At 41.5% G+C, this 26,703-nt stretch overlaps 1 protein-coding gene across 1 annotated transcript in view; it reads right to left on the bottom strand.

The window, feature by feature from the left end:
• Positions 1-7,329: 7,329 nt before the first annotated feature.
• syde2 (synapse defective 1, Rho GTPase, homolog 2 (C. elegans)) overlaps positions 7,330-26,703 on the bottom strand; it is a 48,138-nt gene continuing 28,764 nt past the window's right edge. Inside the window, exons 5-8 of the mRNA XM_085251227.1 lie at positions 26,478-26,604; positions 15,933-16,114; positions 15,052-15,283; positions 7,330-10,922 (exon numbers count right to left, since the gene is read on the bottom strand). Coding sequence (XP_085107353.1) covers positions 10,210-10,922; positions 15,052-15,283; positions 15,933-16,114; positions 26,478-26,604 — 1,254 coding nt within the window. The 3' untranslated portion in view covers positions 7,330-10,209. The remainder of the gene's footprint in view (positions 10,923-15,051; positions 15,284-15,932; positions 16,115-26,477; positions 26,605-26,703) is intronic.

Here is a 26,703-nt window from a genome sequence, read left to right as displayed (position 1 = left end):
ACATAGAGATGTTTGCAGGGTAAGCTCTACTGCTCAGCGTTTGTCCTCTAGAGCATTCGCTACAATAGTCAGCAGCATGGCCATAAACCAAGTGGCATGAAGGGCATTCATGATGTCAGCTTCTCCTCACTTGACTTCTTCATCTAAGTCCCAAACAAGAGATTTCCCAAACATAAAAAGCGATCTTTAACTAAAGGGGGGAGTATTGGGGGGGGGGGGATCTATACAGAGCGGATTGCCCGTAGTCCAGTTTTTATTACCAGTTCATCAAAGTTCTTAAGCCAAGTCCTGGGATACAATGAGCGCAGGTGCTGTGCAGGAGGGGCTGTAAATCTGACCAGGCGAATTAAGCCATTGCTTTGGCATTGTTCTGTTTGGCCTCCTATCTGTTTTTGCTCCGGAGGGTGTTGGGTAGATTGGGGTGTTGGGAGGGACATGTGAGGGCCTGCATCCACAAATCTCCCAACATGGGAGGCATCCTGCAGATTTCACACACGGTCATACGAGTCGGACCCCAGCTGCAGAGGAGGATCATGCAGGACAACGAGAAGGGTTAAAAGATATTAAAAGAGGGAGAGCTGGAGAAAAGGACGGTTGAGAGAGAAAGCCACATTTGCCTGTGAGATAAAGAAAACATTTAATTGACTGAAACAAAATTTCTCCTACTTGAGATACAAGCAAATCAGAATTCTGTTTAATCTCAAAGCAGCTGTGCAATTGCTAAAAGTATCCCCAGGTAAACTGTTGGGCTTTCTTTCTGTAAACCATGCCGCTGTTTCTCTTTAAAGCCTCTGCCAAGCTGGTGGTAGGTTTCATTAGTTGACCCTTGACCTCATAAGAGATCAGGTGACCAGGGCAGTGCTGTGGAATGCTCCCTCTTGACTCCTTTTCATTTTCTAATTTCAAAGCTCTCAACACTTTGGATCCTAGTCATTTTACCAGCGCCTTCTGTTATCTACAGCAACATGTAGAGAGAGAGAGAGAGAGAGAGAGAGAGAGAGAGAGTGTGTGTGTGTGTGTGTGTGTGTGTGTGTGTGTGTGTGTGTGTGTGTGTGTGTGGTTTTACGCACTCAAGAAAAAGAATTGTATTTATTCAATCCAGTTTTCGATTCCAGCTGTTAAAAGGATTGTTGTTCGTAGCTTTATCTAATTAGAGAAATATCTTTGGCCTCAATTATAGCATCCGGGAAACCAGTGTGAGATATATTTTAAATACAATTTCATCAATGGGATCATTAGATGGTAGGTCATCCAATAAACCTTTCAGTAAACTTATAAGTCTTAAGTTCTGTTTCTACTTTAAGCTAAACAGAGAAGCTAGTGGCAGAAGATTCACAAGGACACTGTTAACCTGCTAATGTTCAGCCGGTGAAGGTACAGTGCATTTAAGTCCACCACTCTAGAGGGGAAAATAAGCATGTCTGTCCACTGAAACTATGTTTTGTGAAGATATCCCCTTTTTGTCTGCTACTAAAATACTGAGAAATAACCAAAATCTGCACTGTGTTGGGATTGGCTAATCTTAGCAGGTTAAATGAGCTACAAAACTAGAAACTGGAGCATTTAATTCAAAGGTCACATTAACCCAATATAGCAGTGGATGTACTATTTTAGCATGTTAACATGAAACATTACCATTGTAGAAAGTTTTGCAGTGTATCTGACAGTTGCAGCTGTATTTCTATAAATCAAGCTCTAAAGCCTTTTCACTGTCTGTAGTATTACAGTGGACTCTGAAAGTGTTTTAGCTAACTATGCATGACTATGGCTACTAACGCAGCTAACATTTGCTTTCTGACAGTGCTAAAAAAGATCCACTTATATACCAGAGCCTAAGCAAAAATAATGAAAATAATACTATCATGGGTTGTATATAAGTAGAGTTTATACATATTGTGCTTAAAATAGTAAAATAGGATAAAAATAAAAATTAACTAAAAAGCACTGCTTTTGTCCAAAACCATGTCCTAGGTATCACCAACAATCATTGATTGGCTGACTTCAGTACTGCAGCTACTGGATGTAGGGAGGCATTTGATCGTCAAGAGGTCTGAAAGTGATCAACAGAATCTTAAACTGAAGCGTCAGTATTGAACTGAACCCAGAGTAAACGGAACATAATCTGTGTCACATAGAACCTTTTACAGGACCTGACGAGAAGCCTTGCAGCACCATCTGGGCCATAAGTGATCCAGGGATGATTACTACATCACTTACAAATGCTTTAAAATTAGTCATTGAGTTATCCACTCCTCACTGTTCTGCGATAGACTAGTGCCCTCTTCGGCACCTACAATGCCTCTCATCCTTTAACAACTACTTTCACATTCCTTCATTTTTTAAAATATATTTTGTTAAATGCAGTTTAATTTTGGCTTGTATTTTGTCGTGGTGAATGTTTCGACCTTTAAATGTGTCCTTACTTGTGTCCTCTTGTGAAGAACTCCTCATGCTCTGCCGTGGAAGCCTCTGAAAGGGGATTCTGACTCTTTTCTTGAACCTGCTGCGACTGCCAGCAAAAACGTTCATCTCAACCACTTAAAAGAAAGCCACTTTAGTTAGGCAATATTGATAATATTTCTGTTCATGCTGAAATGTCATTTCAGACCATCATTTAACATTGACTTGGCAATAACCCTGTCTAAGATGCAATTCCATGATTCCATGAACTGTCAGTCTGTCAATGTATAATAAACACCACGAAGGCCTGAAAACTTTGAGTCTTCTTTTGACATGTTGTCATTACTAATGACCTCAAAGCAAACCAAACGTGCACTTAGCCTAGCAGAAACTTTGCTATCTTGAGCTAAAGCTAACGTGTTTTGGGGAGATTTTTAGCTAGGCTAATTGTAAAATAATGTCAATGCTATTCATGCCAAGTGTGAGATGAGAAATTAATTGAACTTGTATTTGTGCATTGACCTAGACTGTTGCCACGATTGTCTCACGTCCAAAATGGTGGACAAGTTAATGTCACATGATTTGAGGTCACGTGTCTGCAAAACCTCAACATGCAACTAGTTAGCTTAGCTTAGGACAAAATGAAAAACCAAGCTCAGAGTTAGCCCCTTATAGCTGAACTACTGATTTTTTTCTAACCCATGCCATAAATATATAATGATTACTTTTCCTGTAGATGATGGATTCACATTTATTATCTCTGGACCAAACCAGGTTAGACATTTGTAGGGACTTCTGACTGTAGCTTCTTATTTAAAAATGTCTGTGGCAAAAAAAAGGTGCATTTTCCCAAAATGCCTAACTATTTCAACAACAAGGGGCCATAGTGGCAGGTGGTCAGCATTAAGGAGACATCAAAGACCTTATAACCTCCCTATAGACATCACCTCAAGCAGCAGGGGAACTAAGTTTTACTGCTGACAGCTGGAGAGTGCTCTGCTGACAGGAGGAAGGTGAGAAATACCAACTGTATCACTCCACTTCCTCTGCATGGATCAAAGTTATTGCTTCATATCAGAGTGATGTTAAAGGCTGCTCGGAGCATGCACCACTATTAAAGGTGTGCCACCTGCAAGTTTATCAAACCAGTGAGGCCCAAATCTTCTTACTGAGTCCGAGCACAGCTGCTGTCAGGGCCTCTTTTCAGTCTCACCTTTCACATTTTTTTCTCTCTATCTGTCAAGCAGAGCAAACTCTCATCCTGTCCTCACTCTCAAAGGAGACCGCTCTCTCCTGGAGGAGCGGGGAGGGAGAGAGGTGATGAGCAGCTTACCTCTAGGAGGGATTAGCCTTATTAAAATGAAATCGTCTAGTCCTGAGTGACAGAGCTATGGAGGTGCAGGAGGCAAAGAGGCAAGGAGGAGAGCGCAGAGGGTCTGCGTTGTGTGAGGCCCAGCCCCCGGAGGATCTGAAGCACCGCTTCCTCTGTGTTCTCCTTCCCTCCAGTCTTCACTTTCACCTCTCGCTTTCTCTCTTCATCTTCTCTCTCCTTTCCTCTCGTCTTCTCTCTCATCATCAACCGCGGTCCAGAACAGGCGGATCTGTCAGCGCTGCGTCAAGAGATCTGCCCTCAGTCTCTCAGATGAACTGCCAAGTACAGGAGAACAAAAGACCTCCAAAAACACACACACACACACACATAGAGGTAAAATGTGTTTAATAGTCCTCCTATTGAAGGGCACCATGTATGGAATGTGTGCCCAGGGTCACTGCATAGAGGTTCCCAGCAATTACCCAAGCTTTAGCTCACTCTTGTTTATAAGGAGTCAGATGTAAAAGGCATGGACATACATGTGACTTTGTAAAGGGTGCCTAATGACATGTACACAGTGGTAATCCTTGTGTGGAGAGCAGCTCAGTGGTTGAATCAGAAGACCAGGCCATACACCATATTTGTGTTCATTTTCAGCGCTTTAACAGGTTTAGAGGAGAGAAACAAATATAATCTTAAAGTGACAAAAACAGAGGAACCAAACTCATACAAGAAGCCATATGTTTTCAGCTAAAAGGGGGAAAATGTGGCCAGGGCACTTTTTAATGACAGGGAACCAAAATAATAGCTTAATTGATACTTAAAGTAGACCTATTATCTTATACATAAAGTACAAGGATGCATAAATTAGCCACGGCCAGCATTTCAAATAATGAGCATTAGCAAATCTGCAAGGCGATGTGCTTAATATGGTCATCTCAGGCACAGCACGCTCACCAACCTGCAGTTGAACCCTTCTGTTTGCAAGTGGCAGCCAATCAGAAGAAAGTTTACTTCAATGGAGTTGACTTTATTTCAGGTGGTGGATGGCCAAACTAGTAGGAAATTCATAATCACTCAATAATTTTAGTTGTCTAAAAGTTGCACAAAGTCTAACTAAAAATTCTAACTAAGACAGAGGCATCTGTCTTCCTTCTCTCACCCCAACCGGTCACAGCAGATGGCCCCGCCCCTCCCTGAGCCTGGTTCTGCCGGAGGTTTCTTCCTGTTAAAAGGGAGTTTTTCCTTCCCACTGTCGCCAAAGTGCTTGCTCATAGGGGGTCATATGATTGTTGGGTTTTTCTCTGTATCTATGAAGCGCCTTGAGGCGACTTTTGTTGTGATTTGGCGCTATATAAATAAAATTGAATTGAATTGAATCTTTTATGGAACCAGCCAGTCTGTATATTAGTAGTCATCAATACACTTATTTTCTTTACAAATTGCTGGAAATGGTCCAGCTAATGATCTTGTGGTTTCAAAGGTGATTTACAAATGTACTTTGGGAAAGAAATATCCAAAGGCAGGAGTTGTTTTGCAGAAAAAAACATGATCAAAAGGGCAGTGCCCCCTAAACCCACTGCAGCGCCTTTCAACAGTTAAACAATCCACAAAGGTAGAAGAAGGTCAGACGCAGAAATTTTATTGGTTTGCTTTTTAAAGAACTGATCAACAAATTAGATCTGAACAAAGTGTCTTCAAGGTTATCTGAATGATTATTCAGACAATGCACTTATAAGTTTCAGCACAAGTGCATGAAAAGAAAACCTGGTTAAACTCGAGCATGTTTTGAATCTAAAAATGGTTTTATGAATGTCTTTTTATATATTGTATGTAAATAAGAACCCCCCTTGAGACGGGCCTGATGTTAGTTTATTGCCGGAGCGGCCTGGGAGTTATTTTCTTTTTCATTAAGGGTCATTGTCCACCCCCTCCTGCCCCCACAGCTGATCACAAACAACTTTAAAAGGTTGCGTGGATGATTTCAAAGGTCCAATCTTGCCAAAAACCACAGCTAACGCTGAAAAAAGTCTAATTTGAAACAAAGACTGTGTGTTATGTGGTCGGCTAGTTGACTTGTGGCCACAATGTTGACTCAAAGGTCAGCAGAGATTAAGGGAGCAGATGAGGAGGAGAGGAGAAAAGGTCTGGTTTCACATGCAGGTGGCTGTCAAGGATGTTTACCTAGCAAGACTCGTATCTCTTCTCTCCAGAATTAGAAATGAACAAAAGTTCAGTTCAGTTCACTCCGACTGCCTGATATCAAGTGGCGACCCTGACTATCCAAACAGGCTCGCTGTTATTATGTCTACCTCTGACTTCATATGGGATTTCACTCCTGCTTTTATTGGGACTGAGGGAACAGATTAGCAAGTTGAATGTGGACAAAGTACTTTTACAACAGACGCTTGTGCCATCAGAGTCGAGCACCTGAATCTAAATATAAAACCTTTTTTCCAGATGTGTAAAGTAAAAATGTGGAATTCAACAAAAGCAGATCCTTTCGCATTTACGCTTTGTGAGTGAACTACACAACACCCCCACCCCAAAAAAACCTTGAAGCCAATGGGATTGTTATTTTCAGTGTGTAAAAAAGTATTTGCATTTTCAGACTGTCAGTGAAATATTTGGCTCCATCTGCACAAAAACTCCCAGTGAGAACAGACACTGAAGATGTGGGCGTGCAAACAGGTATGTGTACATTCTGTACCCTAAAGCTTTCTCATACCTGTTCAGTGCAGCCATAAAAAACCCACCATATTTACAGTGGTGACATCAAAGAAGCCTGAAAAACCATTTGATGCTAAAAGGCCTCCGGCTGCTGAGACTTCTCACGCTGGAGCTGCCCGTCAGCGACGTTCCGCCTTTCTGTTTGAATTTATAGCTGCTTTGGAAAAATATTTCAAAATAAAATGACATTTAACTATTTCAGTAAACTGCTCGCTCTAACTTGAGGCTATTTGTAGGCGTCTCGTGAATGTCACTGGAAATGCCGGGTGTCGGAGCCGCAGTAAAAATGCAGTCTACTAGCAGTGAATATTACTGGACGGCTAAATGCAGCTGCATCCCGGGAATGTCCCTGTAGCTCAGAGTATTTCTGGGAGATTCCCACAAGCCAACAAGGGCAATTCCCCGGCTTATTTATCCGTATTCTACTGAGGCTGGGTTACCCTGCTCCCACAGCAAAGAGGTGAATTTGCAAAACATAAAAATGTCTCCTAAAGTTTAAGCTTTTCCTGTTGGGTTTCTATAAAACAATAGCAGTGTTTAAAACAGTTTGGGAATTATGGCCACAATGTCAAGTTATTTCAACAACTGTGACGTGATTGCTAGGCCACATGCTCGACTACCAGATGTATTTACACTAAAAAGCAAAAAAAAAAAAAAAAAAGTTTTGTGAGGTTTTTATGAATGAATTCCACGTTTGTGTGTGAGAAAGGCAAGATGCTCTCTGTGCCACTGACAATGCCAACCACAGGTAATTGTTTATTTTTGTGATGGTATTTTTTTCTGTTTCTTAAATTATTTTTATTCTGAAAAACTAAAAACTACAGTACTGTGCAAAAGTCTTGAGCCACCAAGAAGAAAGGGAGGGAAAAGACAACAGCAGCCACATGTGAACGTAAAATAACATACTTTATTATGACCATACATTTCTCAGGATCAATACAAAGCACTTCTCTGTTTTTGTTTAGCGATGCTTTGAATGTGGCACTTTTTCCTCCAAAGGACAAAGAGGATCAGACAGAAATGATTTTTGTTTGTTTGTTGTGTGGAAGGAGAAGGAGGTCAGATAATGACTCCGTCGCTGCACTTGCATCTCCATGTTAGCTCTGAAACAGACTTGAGTTCTGCCATTAGCGTCCCAGTTTACTTTCATTCTATTTGATTGTTGAGTTGAAACCATAAAAGCATGTGTGCTCTCTGTGTACTCTTTGAGTAATAATTTGAGATCCTATTAGGGAAACTGGGTCATTGTAAGGAAGAATGCACGTCAGATTTAAAGGACAATCTTTACATTAAAAAAAAAATCCTTAGCTGATTCTACACAATGGCTTCTATAAATGAGGCCCTGGTTCTTTGTGTGTTGCCTGCACAGACAGATGGTTTGAAAGGAACCCTGCTGAAACCCAGTTTCAACAGATCCGCTCAGCAGCAGCCCAGCTTCACCGTGCAGCAGCAGGACTGTGCAAAAACACCATGCAGGAGGGCAAACAACAAACTCAATGTATAAGTGAAACAATTTTGAAGACTATTTTACTTATTCTTATTCTGTATATTTTAGGCTAGAAATCCTCCTAAAATAAAATTAAACCAAAAGTGATTTAGCAAATATACTAATAACAATAACAGTGCAATTAAACCATTTCAATCAGTAAAAGCATTTTACAGTTGTTGCTGGAGTTTAAAAGAAAAAAAAAATTGTTACCAGTTTCTGCGTTTCATAAACTGCCTGCCTCTAAGTCCTTTGGAAAAAAGCTTGGACAATGCTGTCTTACAAAGGAACGGGGGTCAAACAAATGCACATACGTTACAAAATAATCTTATTTTACACATAAATATGATATACAAAGGCAGATGAGACAGAGCCTTGCTTATGTCAGTAAAGCTTTTGACCATGCAACGTTCAGTACCTTAAAAAAAAAAAAAAAAACGCCAAAAAATCATTAGCACGCCTTAGTCCACCAGAGACATAAAACAATGTCAAATATATACACAATATCACAAAAATAACAATATCACTTTTTTCTGCAAGAGCACGATTGTACCATATATTTTACAGCTAAAGTTGTACCATTAGTCCAGCACATTAAGATGTGTACAGGTAGCTTTAAGGGAAAGAAGCAACTATTGCTACACGGCAACACTAGAAGGTCATAAGAAGTATTTAAATACGCCATTGAAATATAAGCTGTAAAAATAATATATTCCGAATACATTTATATAATTATATACATATACATATAGGTTAAATACTGATCATTCTGAATCCCTGGATTGCTGAAAACGTCCTTTGTCTTTTTAAGCAGCTAGCTATTTTGAACTAACTGGATGAGCCCGCCATTTTTATTTCCGCTGCTGATCTACATGATGTGCTTCACATTGTTTATTTCACTGTTTTTGACCATGTGTTTTTTTAAATTAACTATTTTATTTCATTTTTTTTCTTTAACAAAAAACCCCCCAACAACTTAGAAATAACCAGCTTAGAAATAACAAGCTTCTTTATGTTCTTGCATCAAGGTAGATGAGAAAGTTGATACCACGTTCGCATCTTTGCTAAACTATATTTTTGTTAATTATGACCTGTAACATTTTAGGATGTTTTTTTTTTAATTTATTCATGTTTTTTACAACCAAGCTACTCTATTTTCTCAAAAACATAGCTATCTTAGCTACACTAACCTTAGCTATGCTAGCTTAGTGCAGCTAACTGCTTTCTGACTCTAGCTTATATTCATTTACAGACATGAGGGTAGTATCAATCTTTTCATCTAATCCTGGGCAAGAAGGTGAATTTACCAAACCTGCAACACTACATGAAACACCAATTCTGCTTAAAATCAAAATCTGTTCAAAATGTATGTTTAGCCGTAAGCATAGGTGTGACTTTGAACATAGAAGAGGTTTAAGTGGCAGCAGTTTCTCCCCTTAGTTCAGAACAGACTTTTTACTGCATGATGATAATCTACACTACTGCCTGCCTATTTAGTGCATTGTTGTTGTATAACATTTAGTGTTTTATACCTCAATAGAAAAAGCTCTTTACTGCCTTAAAAAGGAAATCCACCCTAAGACAAAGTGTACACGTTCCTCCAACGATCTTGGTTTGTTTTACTAAATTAACCACCATACAAGGTTTAAAGTAGGTCTGAAAGTGACTAAATTTGCAAGTTCTCTATTCAGACTGGGCCAAATTTTGCTACAGAGCCCCAGAGTTCAGAAAATGGATGTGTACCTGCTGAATTTGAAATACACTATAGCTTTTTTTTTTTCTTTTTGTAAGAAAGGCTCTTGAAAACCCATTCTCAAGCGTTATCTACACAGGCCCAGATCCTCGGAGGTGATGTGTTATATTTCAGGGTAGACTTTCCTCTTGACGTACCACCTTCACACAATTAAGGCACCTTTTAAACCCCTGAGGGGTAATTGGGTTCTTCTAATAAGAAGAGAAGCAACAATAACAACATGGAACACAGAACTGGACTAAAACAAAACCACACAACATAAAGTTTAATCAGCCAACAAAATAAAAGGAGAATATTGCGGAATGTTTGTGGATATGGTACAAACGCCACAAGTGCCCTGTTACATTTCTTATCTCATCTTCTAGGATTTTGCAGCAGCAGTACCGTGCACCATGCTGGCATGGTGACGTCACAAGACCTCCATGGCTGTATCCCAAAGCACCTTCAGAGATAAAGAGATTCTGTCACAAACCTTATCGAGCTTCATGGGGGTGCGGGTGGATATGTCTGCGTATCTGTGTCTAGGAGTTAGTATCCCACGTTGAGCTTGTTTTTGTTGAGCTCTCTCTCCAGGTTTCCTATCAGAGTGTCGATGCTCTCTTGCAGGTCCCTCAGGTTCACCCTGTTGCTCAATACAGGACTGATATCCTGGATCTTCATGTAGGCCTGGTAAGTGTGCTCTTTGGGTAGCCGAGGTGGCAGGATGTGGTTACACACCTTGTGTTCTTCCTCCTCCTCCTCTAATGGGTGTCCACTGTTTGAGCTGTCACTTTCTATTAGCTTCTCCTGCTCCTCCACCGCCTCCCGTGTTTCCTCCTCCTTTACCACCTCCCTTCTCTGAGGTTGCTCTTCATCTGCGGTATCAGACACAGGACAATCAACCTTGAGCTGTATGCCGTCTTTTGCTTCCTCTTGCTTCTCCTGGACCTCCTCAGTTGCCTCGATGTCTTCTGAGGGAACGTCGTCATAGTCTGCCTCTTCTTTGCTGGAAGGTAACAACATTTCAGAAGGGAAGTACGTCTCACCACAGCCACTCCAGTCACCAGCATAGCGGTTGCTGGGGCTGTCCAGACGCCCTGGTTTGGGTCGCAGAACCCCCGCCATCTCTGCTCCAGTGAGGTTCAGCACCTGAGGCCGCTCTTTTCTCCGTCGCAGAGGGGGGGCTGTCCGCAGGTCAGAGGAAGTTGGAACCAGAGAGGGTGCTGGGGGCTGAGAAGAGGACTGGCCATGTGGGTCCACAACTACAGGAAGAAAGAACAAAAAACAAAAACAAAGAAAAAGTTAAATATAAGCCAGCTGGTTATTAAACAATCATGAAAATTACAAAAACACAAAAATAAGAAAAGGTCATATTTTCTCATTCTTTTGTTTTCCTCAGAGGGAAAAGTGGTTGTTGTTCTTCTTTAATAATTACGTTATTTAGACCAGCGGTCCCCAACCCCCGAGCCACGGACTGGTACCAGTCCGTGATTCGTTTGGTACTGGGCCACGAGAGTTGAGGCTCGGGTGTGCAACTTATGGTTCTCAGGATTTTCATCGTTAACTCGGTTTCCCTGGGTCTTATTTTGAAAGAAATATTTACAAGTTACCATAGCGACCAAGACGGCATTAAGGGGTAGCGAGGAGGATGTTACTCTCAATGTTATTGGCACATTTCAGGAGGACACTGCTAATAAAGTTACACACTTACACAGTGAATTCGCGTTCATTGTTATATTTACAATATATTTGTGTCTTGGTTGTATCATTTTATTTTGCTGTATTTATCCATGACACCTTAAAGGCCGGTCCGTGAAAACATTGTCTGACATTAAACTGGTCCGTGGTGCAAAAAAGGTTGGGGATCGCTGATTTAGACTGTATACTTCTAGTGGTATATTAGCTTTATAAGAGCTGCAAAGCACAGCTTATGGCTCACGTATTATTCACTTATATATTGTAGAATGCAGCTGACTGAATCCCCCCCCCCAAAAAAGCAGTAAACCTCAGAGCGAGATACAGCGCAGGTCAGCTGATGACGGCCTGGAAACAAATCTACTGGAGCTTACAGTACAAATGATTTCCCCACTGCACTGCTACACCTACCAATTCATACTTCAGCTCCTGAAAATGACTCTACTTTTCATTTTATTTCTCCAAATAAATAAATGCATTTTTTTTACAACAACTGTAATCTCTTTGCTTATTTTAAGTCTTCAGTTCAGCATAATGATCATGAGCACTGATCATAAAGGGCGTGCTTCAGGGCACAGCCAACTTGTTAGTGACAAAGTGCTATCATAACAGTCTGAACTTCTCGACCAGATTAACTTTGCTGGCTTAAAAATACAACAACAACAACCCCCCCCCAAAAAACCACACCAAGATGCACAAGCTGATCTTTTATATACAGTCTGTATATGCAGCATTTTTTTTAAAGTATCAGCATGTTTATGGAAAAATACAATGGTGCGCATTTCATAAACTAAAATCCATCAGATTTCGCAGTACGGGAATGTGATGCTATCAGCGTGGCTAGACAGGGCTGGATGAGAAAATGTGATTTTCTGTGATTGAAATGAACTAAAAACAAACAAACAACACACATACATAACAAAAAAACACAAGCCTTGTTTTGGTGCAGCTGATTTCTATTTAAAAGACTCCCACTTTAGCGGCATGACCCTCTGTGAGGACAACATAGAGAACAATCGGTTCATCATTAGGTGAACGAACATGCTGAAGTCACACCACTGCACACAGTGTTTTTGTTGCTTCCTGTGCTGTTATCGAGTAACCAAACTTAAAAATTAACTAAAGCTTGAACCTTAAGAAAGACTCCTCTAAGTGGACTAGGTGAAGGAAAAGTGAGCAGCCAAACACAACCACAGTCTGGTTACCTTTCTGCATTTATCTCAGTACCTACATTTTCTGGCTCCGCTAGCTTACTATATTGGAAAAGAACAAAAACACAGTTAGGGCTGTAAGTCCATGTTCAATAGATACATTATATATTTAAAAAGAAATGCTAAATTTTATTTTGAGACATGACCTTGAAATGACTTGTTTTCCTTTGTGCGCGTTCGCCTATTTCATCCAGCTGACGATAAACAGAATTTTTTTGCACTTGTCTTAACTAAGTTCACTGCAGTTCATTCATCAGAGTGGCTGTTGCTGCTATAGTGTTTACGTGGAGTAGCTGCACACTTCGCAGCTCCCCCGAGGCTAAAGACTTGAGCAATTATCACCTTAAAACAAACAGAAATTATCTTCCTTTCAGAGGCGCTGTGTTATTTAATTCCAGACATGATTCACTGATGACATGATTAAAGCTATTAGCTGTCAGCAGAGAAAATGAAGACGGAAAGCAGGCGAGAATACGATCATATTTTTTTTCCCTTTCTCGGACAGCTTCACAATGTTTACTTGTTGTAATATATTAAGATTAGACTTAGTTGTGCTAGGATGAGTGTATTTTTACATCTAAACACAATAAAAAACCGAAATGGACAAAATAAAACAATAAACCCACAGCTGATTTTAATGATAAATTAAAAAAAGAAGCAGGGCAAATTAACTGAAAATGAACATGCAGCTAATTTTGGATTTTAAAGATAACACTGAAAGAATCCTCTTGCCGTCACTTTGTCTGTCTAACCATCTGCTCACATCTTCTCACACATACAGTTGGAAAAACTTCTTCATGCACACTCATCACCCCCTCAGCCTCTTCAGTACACACACACACACACACACACACACACACACACACACACACACACACACACACACACGTCCTGTAAGTAGTGTCAGTCAGGCTGTGGAGGCCTGAGCGACAATGCCTTGGAAGGTTTGGTATGTGTGTATGAAAGGCGTGAAGAGGCGGCTCAAAATATCCCACAATGATTGCGAAATGTACGGGTGAAGCTTCAGGGGCTGAGGGGTAAGGTTCAGCCAGGAATGTCTTTAATTATACAGTCCAGGCGCCCTGTACTCTGTACTGGGGAAGCGGATGGAATGGAAACACTGCTGAGGGTGTAAATGAAGGCTTGAACCTGGACTAAAATGCTCTGTCAGTGTCTTTATAAGTCATTAAAGGCAACTGCGGGGAAACAAAAAAACCCAACAAAAACCACAGTTTTTATGCTTTAATTTTTAAAATTCCAAATGTAATCCCCTCTGCTACCTGCAATCATAGGATTCACAGATGCTGACTAATTAAGCCGCTGGCTTACATTTCTTTCTCTGTGCTCCTTCTCTGGGTGATGTAAAGCAGGGTGCTAAGCTTCAGTGGTTTACACAGAATGGGTTCAACGTGGAGGATGCAGTTAAAGTTAAGAGGCTCAACCAGACGCAGAGTCACTTCGTCTTCAGACGCACATCAGCAGATCTGGTTAAAGCTGCAGGCTGCTTGGGAGGAGCTCCGAGGATTGTATAATCATTCGGGAGGGAAAGTCTGTCTCACAGGATGTCGGAGCCATTGGGAAAAAGGTTTTTAAAGACGGTGAACATGTGCTTTTTTAAAACTGTATCAATGGAAATGCACAGAATAACACTGCACTCAGAAAAATGTTAAAATATAGTGAGTTGGATTAGTTTCGGATTGGTAGTCATGCATATGTAAAACCCACAAAACAAAACAAAACAACTAAGCTGTCCGCCCGGCCCAGGGGCTCATTTTTTGATTTTTTTGGAGTCTTCGAGAATTTAAATGCATCAGCAGCCCCTGCATGGCTCACTTGATTATTAGAAATGTGGTGAACTCATACAATCAAGCCCACGAGCTAAAAAAATCAGATTAGTTCCCATAACCAATGCAAATATCACGCCACACACACTTGTCTCATCATTCTCCATCCTCTCCTGGATCATCTATGGACTTTGCCATATCTCACCGCAAGCAGACAGCTGCCGCTGGCAGAGAGCAGCTGTGCAGGCAGACAGATGACCTGTGCTGAGAGAAGCTGCTGCTGACTGTCCTTGATTGTTAATTTATCTAAAAACAGAGGGGGAGGGGGGGGACCACACCCCAAATGTTTGGTTCACACTGAGGCTTTACTGGCTTGGCTCCGATTGGCTCAACCCATCACGATGAAGCATTTGTGGAGGGTTTCATCTCTGAGGAGCCGACAGATGGTGGCCTGTGGCTATCAGCTGCACTTGTGCCAGTGGTGGAAAAACCTCAAGGATCAAAGCAGCCCAGTCCCTTTAACAGCCCTTTGTAGAGCTGAACCGCAGGGCTGGCACTGATTTGTACAAGACCCTCAGGCAAGAGAGACCAGTGTGCGCACGACCTGACTGTAGATGTGCTGCTTTTTCAAGTCACGCCATGTGCTCAAAACGTCTTTAGAGAAAGCGGGACGAAAACAAACAAACAAAGGTCACAATCACCTGGCCAGAGCTGGAGCAGGTAGTGCAGTACTTCGATGTGCTTTTTGAAGTGTAGCGCGCTGGCCAGCTCCTCAGAGTCGATGAAGACTCGGTTGGTGTGGCAGGACGCCTCCTGACGCTGGCTCAGCAGCACCGGGCCGAAACACACCGCTAGGTTCTGGCACGTCATCTTATTCATCTCTTGGTAGGATGCCACCAGCTTCAGGTGGTCAAGAAGCTTCCGCAGCATCATCTGATCCAGACACACACACACACACACACACACACACACACACACACACACACACACACACACACACACACACAGATACACAAAAGCCAGACAAATAAAACATGTTATTATTATGATTAGTAGTTGCAGTTGTACCACTAGCAGCAGCAGTAGAGATGCAAAGCCAAAAACTGCTTTAAGACACATCTGCAGCAGTAAGTTTATCTTAAAAAAACCTGAAGGTTTTATAAAAAAACCAGAAGGAATATTATTATCAGTAATATAAGGCGTGTTGGCAAAGGAGCCGAGTGCAGAATACTGCAAATGCTACACTTTTAAAACTAAGAGAGTAGTTGTATTCTCACAAAGCATTGACATGCTTCTTTCAATGAATCTGGTGACTCTGTTCACTTGGACCAATAGCGTACGGATACAGAGTTTCAGCAACTATTCGTTTTCACTTTTATGTCATTCTACTGTGGATACGATGACAGTGCTTGAGGTGCAAGGCTGCACGACATCACAATTATCAGCCGAACAGTGGTAATCTGTAGCATTATGATTATTACCATGATTATCTACCCACAATATGCCCTTTCAAAGCCACCTCTGTGACAGTCCTTTAACTCCTGTGCAGAAGAATGTGCACTTTTTTTAAAATTGTCCTTACCCTCTCCACCTCTGGCAGGTTTTCCAGCAGGCTGACGGTGTGTTCAGAGTCGGCCTGGTCATTCTCACACCCAGACGCTCCCATCCGCAGAGGCCTCGCAGCCATAGACTCCAACACTGCCTCATATAGCTGCTTGTTGATCAGAGGGTAGGGCAGCTCACGTAGATAGTCCTTCAGCACTCCTGACGAGAGAGCGAAAGCAGGGCATGAGAAACTCAACTGCATCAGGATAGTGAGTTTAACATCCACGCAAACAAGCCCGTTTCATGTTCTTACACTAGCCGTTAAATACGCAGGCGACTTTTAATACCTGACAAATTGCTAACGATACCTCTTAATGAGGCGCTGTCACCGAGAAATAAAAAGCTTTTCTTCTCCTCCTCGTTTAAAAGCACTCAACCTGCCACATTCTCTTGGCTGCAGATTCAGGTCCCATTGTTTTCCGGGGTGATCCCGTGGCGTCTACCGAGAGGCCAGATTGAGTCGGGTGTGACTCGGCAGCGTCGGGGGGTTGTGGGGTCTGCTCTGGCATCTGTGACGGCGCATTCGCACCTGTGACTTCAGCCTCTCAAAGTTCAGACAAAAGCTGGGGGAAAACATGAAACCCACGCTGTCTGTCCCCTAAGCTGTGTTAAGCCCCTGAAATATCACTGGCATGTCTTTTCATCAAAGGCAGAAATAAAGAGAACGGAGGAGGGGCAAAGACGGGAATTAAAACAAAAAAAAGGGATCCTGGCCGTGTGACAGATCTTTGTGGTGAGTGTCTGCTCTGTTGTGTGCATGAAGCTGGATCAGCTTTCAAGGAAGACCAGGAGGGTGAAGGGGGGGTATATTGTGCAATTAGCAATATTTGTTATCTTCCCAAGTAGTGCAAACGGAATAAAGGATGAAGGATAACCAGATAAATACAGGTGAGCTATATTGGCGCCCAAGACAAATACTTTTATTTTCTTAAAGATCTTTGCTGCTAATAATAATAATTTAGCCTGATAAATTCCTGATCCTTTATTTTAATGCAACAAAAGCATTCATTTGTCTATAAACCAGGGTTAAATGTCTGCAAAAGAGGCTACAAATACAATGACTCTGATGTGCAACACACTGAATACACACTAAAGTCCACACTGCTCATTGACAAACTGCTGCAAACGTTTCCTGCTGTTCCCGTCACGCTGTGCACCCTTATATTCGTACAGCTACATCTGCTGGTGCTCTGCGACCTTGTTTTTCAGTGACTTATCAGCTGTTGGGTTCCAACATGTTTTTGAAGCCAGAGTACGAGATCTCATTCCCCATGTTGTTGGCAACTTCGATTGCCAGTGATCCCTGCTCTTCTTGTGCTAACATGCTTATCGGGAAACGTCTTCGCTCCGTTCAGGTTTATCAAAAATCTTATATGCAGCTGAGGCCAAAAACCTATCAGCTTGTGGGCTGCGTGTCAGTGTCTGCTCATATGCTGCTGTCTTCTGTTTACTGTATGAGGTGCATTTGCATTGATATCACGGGCGTAGTTCTTGTAGTGTCTGAGAGTGACTGTTTTTTTCTTTGGTTGTTGTTTGGGACAAACTCAGAAAGGGCTTGGTGCTGCTTGTTTTCTTTATTTTATGTTGGCTTACTACAATTAGCATTAGCAGTGGAAACATGTCTGTTTCGCATGGTCATATTTTCCTTATATATTACCTTTTTTCTTCACGTACCTCATATTCAGCTGAGCATCACATATTGGGTTCAAAGAAATCAGTTCAAGCATATTGCTGAACCCTTACTGGACTCTTTTTAACTTGCCAAGCAGCAAACATGTAAGTGGGAAATACAGTCAAGATGGAAGTGTGTGCAGACTGAAACACCTCAACCAATTTTCAATTTTCAAATTTGATATTATTTACGTAGTGCCACATCACAAACAACGGGCACTTTATATTGTAAGGTAAAGACCCTACAATGATAGAGAGATAACCACAATAATCAGGTGAGAAGCACTTGGCGACAGTGGTAAGGAAAATATCCCTTTTAACAGGAAGAAACCAGAACGAAGCTCGGGGCGGGGCAGCCAGTTGCTGCAACTGGTCGGGGGACAGTGGAGGGAGACATGACAAAAAGACCAAAAGAGAGACCACTTAGGACTTTTTCAAGGCTCCTGCTTCTGGATAGCTTCATCTTCTCCTGGCTCACCTCCAAACTCCCTCTGTCAGTGAATCTCTTACCTTCTAACAGACAGGATGTAGCTAGCTAAGCTAGAGAAATTCACATCCAGCAACTTCACAACAGGTCTTGTTCCCCTCTTCTACATTTAGACAAATAAACGCACTTCTTCTTATTCCTGTGTTAAGCTCCTGGTGTTTGTGGATGACACTGCTGGGCTCAAACGTATCCAAGATTGAAGCAAGCCTGCATAAAGATAGGAGGTTGTGCAAGCTTCCGTTTGATGTATCAGAAATGCAAGTCAAACTTCAAATTTCAGACAAATACCACGGTTAGGTTCTTCAGGTTCCATAGACGTATGACATGAAGCACAGTATTTAAAGTCCTAAGGAAGTTCAACCTCCCAACGGAGCTGCTGTCCTAGTTCTGCTGCGCTGTATTTGGGTCTGTGTTGCATCCTTCAGTTAACTGTTTTATATGGCTTAGCCACTTAATCAGAAATGAGACGACTACAAAGAATAGTCCGGGCTGCTGAGAGGATTACTGGTGCTCCCTGATCGACCCTCGAGGACCTGTACTCTTCTAGAGCAGGAAAAAAGGGCTGGAAAAGCTGCAAAAATCATTTCAGACCTTTCACACCTAGGCCACAACCTCTTTGATCTGCTGCCCTCTGGTCAGCACTTCAGAACACTGAGCACCAGAACATCCAGTCGCAGGATCTCACAAGACCTCTCCAAGTTTGGTAGTCTCAGTGTATAACAATGTGGAAGTCTGTCTTTTAACATTTAGTGTTACCCGTTGGTATTTGTGGAACATTTAAATTCTGAAGTAACTTTAATAATTGTGATTTTTCTGTTGCGTTCATGTCTTGGACATTTTATCCATTAGGAACATTTCCCTGTGGCAACAGTTCAGTTTGACTGCTTGGGGTTGTTGTTCACATTATTGAACATGTGGCTGTATGTGCGTGATTATAGGACAATAAATCCAGGAAAAATCACGTGTGACACAATTAGTGAACACGCCGTGACTCTAAAGCGTGCAAGAGGAGCAGCTCTTGGTAGAACAACAGATAAGACGACACTGTATCTATGTCAACCACGAGCCTGTTTCCAAAGCAGTGACACAACTGATTAAAGTGCTATAAAAAGGAACACGTACTTCACTGCTTTTCTTGTCCACCTTGTTTGTTTTTTGCCTCTTGTCTTCTATTTACAGCATACTACAGTACGATTCATAGTAAATCCAATGAGCTTCCTTAGGGCCAGTAAGAAGGACAGAGGGCCCAACTTAACGTGCTCACTTTATAATCCCACTAAGTCCTAAATCTGCTCTTTAAGGGAGCATTAGGATTACCACTTTTCAGTCTATTTCTAAACAGCATCGTCAGAACATCAGAATAATGTGGACAAACTAATGTTTCAGTATTAGCTAACAGCACCAGAGTTTCAGGTGCTGTCACACGTGCATTTTCTATTTTCCTTTGCTGCAGTTATATACAAATAAATTGGATTAGAGAGTGGAGGGAGGATCTAAAGTCAGTTTAGTGTGTTACAGTACAAAGTCTATGATTAGCATTGTGATTAGTATCTGCACAGTGGCACTCAGCACCAACATAAACACAACACTGATCTATTTTAAATTGTCTGTTTTACATCACAAATAAAACCAATCAGTGATCAAAAAGGCAAAAAATAAAATAAAAATCTGTCCAACAGCTGACAATAACTGCTTCCTTTTATCTCTGTATGTTACCACAGAAATAAAAAAACTGACTGACTGAGCTACCATAATGAAACTTGTGACTTCTTAAAAATTTCAGAAGAATCTCTGGATTTTGGTGTGGTGGTTAGCAGTGGTGCCTTACAGCAAGAAGGTCCAGGGTTTGAATCCATTCTGGGGCCTTTCTGTGTTTACATGTTTCTGTGTCTGTGTGGGTTTTCTCCAGATGCTATGGCTTCCTCCCACAGTATAAAAACATACATAGGGTTGTGAACGTGAGAGAGAATGGTTGCCTGTCTGTCTCCATTACTGGAGACAGCTGGGACAGGATCCAGACCCCCCAACTGAACAAAACTTTGATAAAGACATTAATGGTCACTGTTGACTTTTTTTATCCACATGTCACCATGCAATGTATTCAAAAAATGTATTAATAAACTTGCTTTCATTTTAATGGCCACAAGGGGGCTACTCCTCTGGCTGAAACAAGTAAGTCAGAACTTATAAAGGTCTATGAGAAAATTATTTCTAACTTGATTTCTAACTCAAGTATTTTCACAATGAAGGTTTTTAATATTAAATAAAGCCTGAGCATATTTAAAGTAAAATAAATCCTGTCTTCAGCTTCTCAATCAGTTCCATCCCTTACTTAGCCGAATGCTAAACTCCAATGTTCAAGCTGGGAAAACAAACCAAAGTGGGCTTATTTCGGTTACGACCTCAGTAAACACTTTCCTAATGAGGTCGTGGCCTCAGCCCATAGATTTAAGTCTTATTAGAGTAAAATTGCTGATAACAGAGTATTCTTTGTAAGAGCCGAGTTGCTACCATGTTGGTGTGCAGTGTCCTTGGTTCCTCAAAAGTTTCAGATGAGGGATAAAAAAACCTACCACGACAACAGGTGATTGTGGCTATGTCTATCTTTTATATACAGTGTCGTGCAATGTGGCACAATTTTAGCATGTTAGCATTATACATAAATGCATAGGAAGTATGTTTTAGCATGTTAGCAATTATTTGTGGCAAACATGCCTCATAGAGCCAAGTCTAGAAGCAACTTAGCTTTGACCGAAAATATTGAATATGATACATTAAGGAATTATTATTACTTAATTATGATTCTGTACAGTGTGTCTCTTCATAGAAAAATAATAAATATAGAATATAAAAATAAAACAGTAAATATGATTCTGACAGCTTAACATAAACTGAGACATTTTTTAAGTTTGTTCCTTGCCATAAGTATTTTCTCTGAACATGTAATGTTCAACACTTCCTGGCATTAGAAATACGGAAACACTCTGTTTATGAGACAGCCAGCAGATGCTTAGTAGGCAAACAGCTCATACCCAAACAAGGATAATAACTTACTATCTCAGCCCTCCAATCTCAGGTAGATCAAAACGTTGACAGATACTACTCAGCAGGGTTAGACTTTAACAGCGCTCTGGGGAAGCATGCTCTTAAACCCTCATAAAACTGCCCTGCAATTAAACGCCCTCCCTGTGCCTGTGAGCTAGCATAGGTTCAGTATAAAATCTGGTATGAGCTGAATTTGATCAGGGTATATAAACAAAAGACACATTCACTCTCTTTAACGCTTCCCTAGGCATGCCGATTTCAGCAGCAGATTAACCGGAAATGCTGTGTGAAGATTCCCCCCCCCCCCTTCGTCAATCGTTATGGAAAATGTTACAAAGATAACCACAATCAGCTTGTTTGATCACACGAAAACAGACCGTCTGGAAGCAAAAATTAGCAATATATTTTTATCCTTATCTCGCTAAAATAAAGCTTTTATTTGTTTGTTTTGTGTTTTTCTGCATCTGCGAATAATACGTGCTGGGAGGCGCCGCCTGGCTTGCTTTTTGCTGCCATTATTACAGAAAATCATGCAGAGCCCTCTGACCTTCCCTGCACTGCAAGGAAGACCCGACAACAGCGGGACTGTTACACATTAGCGCTGCCCGATGAAGCGAAACAACTCGTGTTTTTCTTGATATGCAACACATGAAAGCAGCACACACATTTAGGCTCTTTCCAGTTCAAAAGCCAACTGGCCAAAACTGTGTACGTGCATGTGCACATGGGCTTGTCTGACGTGAGGAGAATGGGGCCATTCAAGTAAATCATTAGCCTGCTTTGACTCGGTGCTTTGTTTACTTCTGTGTGTTAGCCCCTGTTGATGCCCTTTTTCACGCAAACAGACACACACAGCTCTCACATATATGCACATATGCACGTATGCATGAGAACTGTGGTCGCAAGCAAGCTGACAACAAGCAAGCTGACAACAAGCAAGCTGACAGCAGGCGCACGCTGCGTGTCTTTTTCACTCAGATTTCAACTGTCGGGTGGGGGGGACTGGTATGGCTCTGCACCAGCACTATCTGCACTGCGCTACATATACTTTCCCCACCTCCACCTACATGTTTGGCTGATAAAGACTGCAGAAACAAACACTTAAAGAAAAACATTAACAAAAACTGAAAGCACCTCAAAGTAATCTGATACAAGTATTTTTTTTTTCCTTGCTCACTTCAGACTATTTCAGTGTCCCAAATATGCCACCAAACACTACAAGGGACACAATGCACTGGGGCATGGCTCTACCTTTGACCTCTTGTTCAAACAAAGCGGAAGGTCACTCCTCTTGTCAGTGCTGCAGTCAGTGCCTCGCCTGGTGAACAAACAGGGGGTTTGTTCTCCGTCCTGCCCCCTTCTCTGCTATCCCGCACGCCCCCACGCCACTAGGGGGGCCAGAGGGGATTTGTGTTTGTGTACTGCCTTATGTAGTAACACAAAATGTACAGTTGCTGCTTCAACTTTTTCACTTTTCCAAAACTGAGCAGACTCCAGCTCTAACTCTAGAACCACGCGCTCACACGGTACACGTGGATTCATCACAAATATGCCTGCTTCCAGTTTTCAATCCCACCCTGCAGTTTAAGAAATATTCTGACAGCCCCACCGTTCTAAAACTCTTCACCAAGTGGTTGCCTGCCTCCCCGGCCGACCCAGGGTTCAGCTAATCCCCCGTGCGTGAGCCAAATACCATCTGTGTTTGTTCGGCAACAAAGGGGGCACTTGTTAATGACTTTCCATGTCTTCACTGGAGTACTGGCAAGGGTTGGGGGTGCTGGGGGGCTTGGGGGCAATTTAGAGTAGCAGGCTATGGAAAAGTCGACTCAGGCAAGGGAAATTGAAGACCACAGACTAAAAATCAATGCCAGTGCTCCGAATGAAAAAGGGCAGAGGACACACCAGTTCCATTAGTAGAGGAGAAGTGACTTTCAAGACTTTGTTTCCACGTTGAGACCAAAATCTTCTATTAGATGGATTTAATCATAATTTAACACATGTGTGGCAAAAAATGTTCAGGTGCTCACAACTGCACACTCGCAGGGGCTTCAGGCAAAGCTACCATATGGGCCTACCATAGAGGGCACCGATCCCCCCATTATCATGTCAAACCACTGATTGAAGCCTTCATTCTTCAACAAAAGGGATACCAAGAAGAAAGAAGAAGAATGTCATCAGGATGTGCTCAGAGGCCTTTGTAGAGTTTAAAGAGAACGGTCCAGAAAATATCCAGTGAGGAGCAGTTCTGAAAATAGATGCTGATGTCAGAGGCCAGAGGATGATAGCCAGACTTCTTCCAGACTGATAGGGAGGCAGGAGTAATTTAAATAACCACTGGTTACAACCAAGGTCACCTCTGTACGCACGGCACGTTGAACCTTGAAGAGATGGGCTACAGCAGCAGAGGACCACACAGGATGCTACCCATGTCAGCTAAGAACAGGACACTTTAGATGGACTCAGTAAAAGTAGATATCAGAACAGTGGAAAATGTTGCCTGCTCCAATGAATCTCAATTTCTGCCACAACATTTGCTTCATAGGGCCACGATTTGGCATAAACAACACAAAAGCATGGAGCAGTCTGTCAGTCCTGCATTGTATTAGTGGTTCAGGGTCGTGGTGGTGTGATGGGGTAGGGGATAGTTTCTTTCTCTCACTTTGGGCACCTTTGGGACGTGGTGGAATGAGAACACAGATGTGCAGCAACTGTGTGACTCTATCGTGTCGATATGGATCAGGAATGTTTTCGGCACCTTGTTGAATCTTTACTACTAACAGTAGCAGCAAGGTGTATCTAATAAAGTGTACACTGTTTTTAAATGAAATGAAATGTGAGCATTTTGTGAAACATACTGTGAAGCAAAGAACTGTGATTTGAAACAATGGAGCGCCATGCGCGGAGCATGTTTTGCAAGCTTAGGATTGAACTCTGACCCCTGGATAATCCCTTTCACTACCTCCATTTTTAAATTAGCTGTGCGACGCGCCAGCCCTCTTAGCTCCATTAGCTGTTCGCTAATTAGCCTCTCGTCTGACTCCATAACAAAAGACTCCAAGGTTAGTTTAAGGCTTCCACTATGAATTAAAATTAGAGCAAAATATATGTTTTTTTATTCCGTGTATGTTGGCTATTGAAATCAAACAGGGTGTATAATATAACAATGCTACAATCAGCTTTTAAAACTCCTGTTATTGTGTTTTTTATTCTGCTGTGCTTTTTATCCTTTCTTTTATTTTTTCTTACCTTATGATCACTATATCCCAGAAATCCCTGCTTTTTTTAAAGCACACACCATAAACCTCTTCATCTTCAGCTCTTTTTCTCTCTATGTCCTCGTCCACTCACTCAGACCCATCTGCAATGGCAATTCGCCTGGCAGAGCAAATTTAGGCAGCGAGCAAAAACCAACAATCCTTTTTTCTAACCCGCTCAACTGTTAACTGTGTGCTTTGCCCTGCCATGCAAACGCATGTGGATCAAAGCAGGCATGATAGGACGACGCCTATACAGGGCCTCTCCCCAAAACCAACAGCAGCCCCTAAAATGCCCAGGGGTTTCCATGGTCCTTTCCTCCTTTTGTGGAAGAAAAAAAAAATCATGACCAAGTCATTTTCTACAACTTTGCCGCCCCCTCCCCATCTCCCCAAATCTGCTACACTTTTAGAAGTAATACTCAATTCAATGCCACAGCTGATTTTGGGGTTTCTTTTTGTGAGATGTGCTCACTGTTTCCATTTTTCATTTCAAGGGAGCAACAGAGCAGAAAAGAAATTCAGCTGACAGGAATCTGAATGGCGTTTAAATTAGAAATGTAAGGTTTGCAGTTCTGCTTGTTGGACAGTCAAACAGCTTCAGGGGGACTTTTTTGCATTTGACAAGATAAAAATCCCCACATTTGACGTGATTTACAAGGTCCAAAGCACAAAAACTGAAAGAACAGTCCAAATGCGTGCAATGATCTGATTTGTTTGACTTTGTGTGTGTGTGTGTGTGTGTGTGTGTGTGTGTGTGTGGCCCTTCCTCTCACACTGATCTTTATGTTGCAGGGATTTGATACACACACACATAGATTCTTATAAGATATACACAGGTGCTGACCTATTCGCCATGGCTACATTCAGGAAAATTTATTGCAGTGGATCAATACTGAAGCTGGACTCCATTACATTAACACCCCATTTGTTTTTGTTAGTTTTGTTCCATGAGTAAAAACTCTCATGAATTGTATTTTTCTTGTTTTACTGGGAGTCATGCGTACATGTCAAATGATTAAATGAGATGCCTATTAGAGATGCCAGTTTTAGGTTTGTGGTTAGTATTTACTTAATGACAGCTATAGAAGCAGTTAACAGCTGTCTGTTAACTTCATTGTTAGTTGTTCCTAGTCCTTAGTCATTTCTCCACCCTTATTTTACTCAATATTAACTGCAACTTGTTATAGAAAAGTGGGCATTTTATTTAGTTATTAAGCTTCCAAGGGATTGGAAAAGTAAGAAATTGTGGTAGTGCCAAAACTGAGATTCCTTTATTGGCCACTTGAGGCAGACAGAAAATTATTAAATGTTAAATTGCCCAACTTTACAGCAGAAATAAACATTTTCATTGTCCTGTTAAAAAAAAATGTTTTGGTCTCTATCGTGAATTTTTAGCTTTGCCATACATATGCAGGGTTGTGAATTTGTCTATAATTTGCCTGTTTAAATTGTATTAAGGTATTTTTGCCATTGTTATTAAGGGCGTGGCTGTTTTGAATTGAACCAGCAGGTGTAGTTAATAGCTGCCTCAGCTACTATAAGTAATCTGTTGCCTTCTGGAACATTTTTGATGTAATTTTCTATCAAATAATTGCTGTGGGACTAAATGTACTCATGTAAGTTGAGTAAAACTGCATTTTTGACTAACATTTATTTAGCGGTTATTAGCAGGTAGCACTATCTTTGTAATGTACATATTCATGCTACAAATGCTTGCTAACTAAGCAAGCGAGCATTAGCTCATAGCTTAGCATTTCAAATTCCTGTCCAAATATGGTCACTTGTGGATTTTTACTTGGGTTTTGTGAGTGAAAACTGAAGAACTGGTTTTCAAAAATCCTGTTCAGTCTCTTTTTAAATTAGAAACTGCATACATTGCTCATTTTGTAACTATCCTGCTAAGTACAAGTAAGAAGGTAATTTACAGATAAACAGACCAAAACACACCAGTGCTCTCTGGAAACTTTGTCAGGTTTGAATAACACCCTTGTAATTAAACTAAGTGTGTTTAGTAATCTTATGCCTTGTTGGCATCTTCTCTGTTTCCTGGTGATCATTTTACCTGTAATGACGTTTATGTCTGGATACGTGTTTTCGCACAGCTCCACAGCGTGGCTGTCTCTCTCAAACGCCTCACGCAGCTCCTTCTTTACTGCTGCCGAACCACACAGACGGTAGAGACCCACCACCTGGTAACATAAACACACACACACAAGTAGGTCAAATAAACACGCATGGCTCGAGAGTCAAACAGTTGACAGCGACGTAGACATTTTTACAGCCTCATC

The sequence above is a fragment of the Mchenga conophoros genome, linkage group LG17 (genome assembly GCF_057382185.1).
Source record: "Mchenga conophoros isolate Kocher_MC1m ecotype Shallow Benthic linkage group LG17, M_conophoros_male_GT1.1, whole genome shotgun sequence".
Classification (NCBI taxonomy): Eukaryota; Metazoa; Chordata; class Actinopteri; order Cichliformes; family Cichlidae; genus Mchenga; species Mchenga conophoros.
Note: the sequence above shows the minus strand (reverse complement) of the source record. Positions and strands in the feature narration are given on the sequence as shown.